At 49.2% G+C, this 3091-nt stretch overlaps 1 protein-coding gene across 1 annotated transcript; it reads left to right on the top strand.

The window, feature by feature from the left end:
• Positions 1-215: 215 nt before the first annotated feature.
• On the top strand, positions 216-2461 carry B9D1 (B9 protein domain 1; the record flags this gene model as incomplete). Its single annotated transcript, XM_008945886.1, has 6 exons — positions 216-284; positions 389-500; positions 587-683; positions 1122-1184; positions 2100-2167; positions 2322-2461. Coding segments are annotated over 6 exons (549 nt in total), but the record flags the coding sequence as incomplete, so codon positions are not given.
• Between the last annotated feature and the right edge of the window lie 630 nt (positions 2462-3091).

The following is a 3091-nucleotide window of genomic DNA, read 5'->3' as shown; positions in this document are numbered from 1 at the left end:
CATCCCACTGGCCTCAGCCCATGGATGGAGCCATTTGATCCAGCAGATCAACCCTCTTTGTTTCATCTGAAAACTTCCTGAGGGTGCCTTGGTGCCCTCATCCAGACCACTGACAAAGATGCTGAAGAGAAGCAGCCCCAGTGCTGAGCCCGGGGGGACACCAGCTGTGCCCTCAGCCCCAGGACCTCCCCCCCAGCACAGCCTCTCTCCCACAGTTCCCTGGATTTGACGACCTCTACTGCAAGTTCTGCTTTGTCTATGGCCAGGACTGGGTTCCCACAGCGGTGAGTCCCCACACTGCTCCCCCAAAACCCTCCCTGCCTGCCAGGCAGCACCTCTGGAAGGGGCTGGGTGCAGACCCCCAGCTCCTGCCACCTTCTCCCCTCAGGGCCTGGAGGAGGGCATCTCCCAGATCACCTCCAAGAGCAACGTGGCACCCACCACCCTCGTCTGGAACTTCCCCATCGACATCACCTTCAAGAGCACCAACCCCTTCGGCTGTGAGTGCAGGGAGGGGGGGCTGGGGGAGTGCAGGTTCTAGCCCCAGCCCCCAGACTCTGCTCCTCTCACCCCCACCCCTCTGCAGGGCCCCAGATCGTGGTGAGTGTCTATGGACCTGACTTCTTTGGCAACGACGTGGTCAGAGGTTATGGAGCTGTCCACGTTCCCTTCACACCTGGCAGGTGAGGGGATTGTCTCTCAACACAGACCCAGAGGTTATTTCTTCTTTCTGGTTACTCTGTCATTTCAGAAACAAAATTATTCCCTTGTCTCCCTACGTGTCTTGGCTGTTTGGTACAAAGAGCCTGGATTTTCTAACAGCAACTCCTGGTTATCAAATAATTTTTGGCAATCCTGTAAAGTCAAAACTGGCGTGTGGAAAGCTCAGATCTGAAGCCCAGAACGTTACCTCTCCCCCACCACTCTCAGCTCATCCCCAAGTTTTATTCCCACCCCTGGAAACAGAGCCAAACACCCTCTCCTGTGTAAAAAAACCCCTTTTTTTTTGTGGCAGGGGAAGTTTTACACATTGAGATCTTCAGAGGTACCTTGATAAACAGCAGAAGTCTTGCCAGTGCCCTGTGTTCTCTCTGAAGCTGTGTGTCTCCTGTTTGGTTTAGGCACACAAGGACCATTGCTATGTTTGTTCCAGAGTCCACCTCGAGGCTGCAGAAGCTCACAAGGTAATAATTAAATGCTTTTCTTTTTTAAGTCCCTCTTGCTCTCAGTCACAAAGGTGTGTCCAGCTACTGACTGGAGCATACCTGTGAATATTTTGTTTCATAACCAATAGTTTTCTAGGTAAAATCACATTTTTGGGTGTCTTTAGAAGAGCTCATTACCTGCTTGCAGTAATTCTGACTCATCTTTTTTTCCCTCCTGGAACTCTTGGTTTGAGAAGAGCCAATTTCAGCAGAGCAGACTGAGACACGAGGTCTCACACCCAGTGCCACGGGTGGGCTCATATCAGTGATGTGACTTGCAGGGACACCACTGAAGCTGATGTGACAAGCATTTTAGCTGGCCCTGGCCCCTGAGGAGGTGCTGCAGCCCATCCCTGAACCTCCCCATGGCTGAGGGCTTCTCTGGAAGGACAGAGCAACCTAGGGACTAAATCCCCATCCCCAGTCCTACCTTTCCTCCATCTGGAATGCCTTTGCTGTAACCTTTGTCTTGTTTGCACAAGGACATCCCTTCCAAAGGAGCAATCTCAACACAGCAACTGAAGGGTGTGAGTTTTCTTCCCTTCCATGTGCTGTTGAAGTGCAGCCTGACTGACCTGGGAGCTGCCACCTCAGCTGTGGGTCACCTGCCCCTGTGCAGAGCCAACCTTGTGGTGCTTGAGAGCTCAAAAATAACCTGGACTTAACATAATGTGTATGAAATTGGTTTCATTTTTTTCCTTAGGGACACAAAACTCACCTGTGATCAAAGTGGATCAGCCAGAAAGCAAATCAGACTTCAGAACTCCCTACTGCAAACAAAACCCAGCAGTGTCACTAACCCCCCTCTAATTTTTTAACATGCATAGAATAAACTGTATCAAACCTAAATATCAGTGACTGTATCCAGTTAATTAATGTCTTTTTCTTCTCTAGTTGGTTCACAGGGAGACGTCCAGAATTCACTGACCCCAGAGTGGTGGCACAGGGAGAAGGAAGAGAAGGTGAGTGCCTGGGCAGCCCTGACCCTGCCACAGCTCAGCCATCCCTCTGTTGGTGCAGCAGAGTAGTTGTTCAGCTGAGAACAGTCTTACCTGGGCACAGGAGGAGTTCAGCACCACTCAGACTTCTCTGGAGCAGTTTTATTCTTTCTTTTAGTAACGAGGGTACGGTCTCAAGGCTTTGTGACCATTTCCTTCAACGTGGTGACCAAAGACATGAAGAAGTTGGGCTACGACGTGTGCTCCAGTGACCTGCAGAACCTGGTGCCTGTTCCTGATGGGATTCACAAGTATTGAACTCAGCTGGGGGTTATCCAGAGGCTCGGAGGGAAGTTCAGCACTTTGGGGGGCTTTTTGTGGCAAAAGGAAACAAATAGCTGAGGAAAACTTCACTTGAGAGCATGAGCCCCAAAAGAAACACAAGCCCACGAGGCTTTGGAATCCTTCCCTTCTGGTGAGCACACAGGCTGGAGTAGGATGGAAATTAACCTCATCAGGCAATATTCAGCATTTTTAGGAGTGATGGCAGACTGTCTCAAAATAAGGCCTGTAACCAAATGGTTTTTACAACAGCCTTTTGTACACTCTTTATGTGCTTGGAGAACAGAATGTTCACAGTTGTAGCAGTTTCCTTGTGTTCAAAACACCATTGCAAACTCAGTTTTTTTTTTTCACTAATGCTTTTTTGTAGTAGAAATGGGAAAGTGAAATTCCTGGAGCTTCCAATTAGGCAGGAATATGGAAAAGTTCCAGTCTGAAAGCCACAGCAGTTCTCCTGGTCAACTCACGTGGTCCTTTGGAGATGATTGTGCCAAACAGCTCGTGCACTGCAGGTTTTTTTTTCACTAATGCTTTTTTTTTGTAGTAGAAATGGGAAAGTGAAATTCCTGGAGCTTCCAATTAGGCAGGAATATGGAAAAGTTCCAG

The sequence above is a fragment of the Merops nubicus genome, unplaced genomic scaffold (genome assembly GCF_000691845.1).
Source record: "Merops nubicus isolate BGI_N331 unplaced genomic scaffold, ASM69184v1 scaffold3668, whole genome shotgun sequence".
NCBI lineage: Eukaryota > Metazoa > Chordata > Aves > Coraciiformes > Meropidae > Merops > Merops nubicus.
This window is presented reverse-complemented; position numbering and strand designations above follow the sequence as displayed.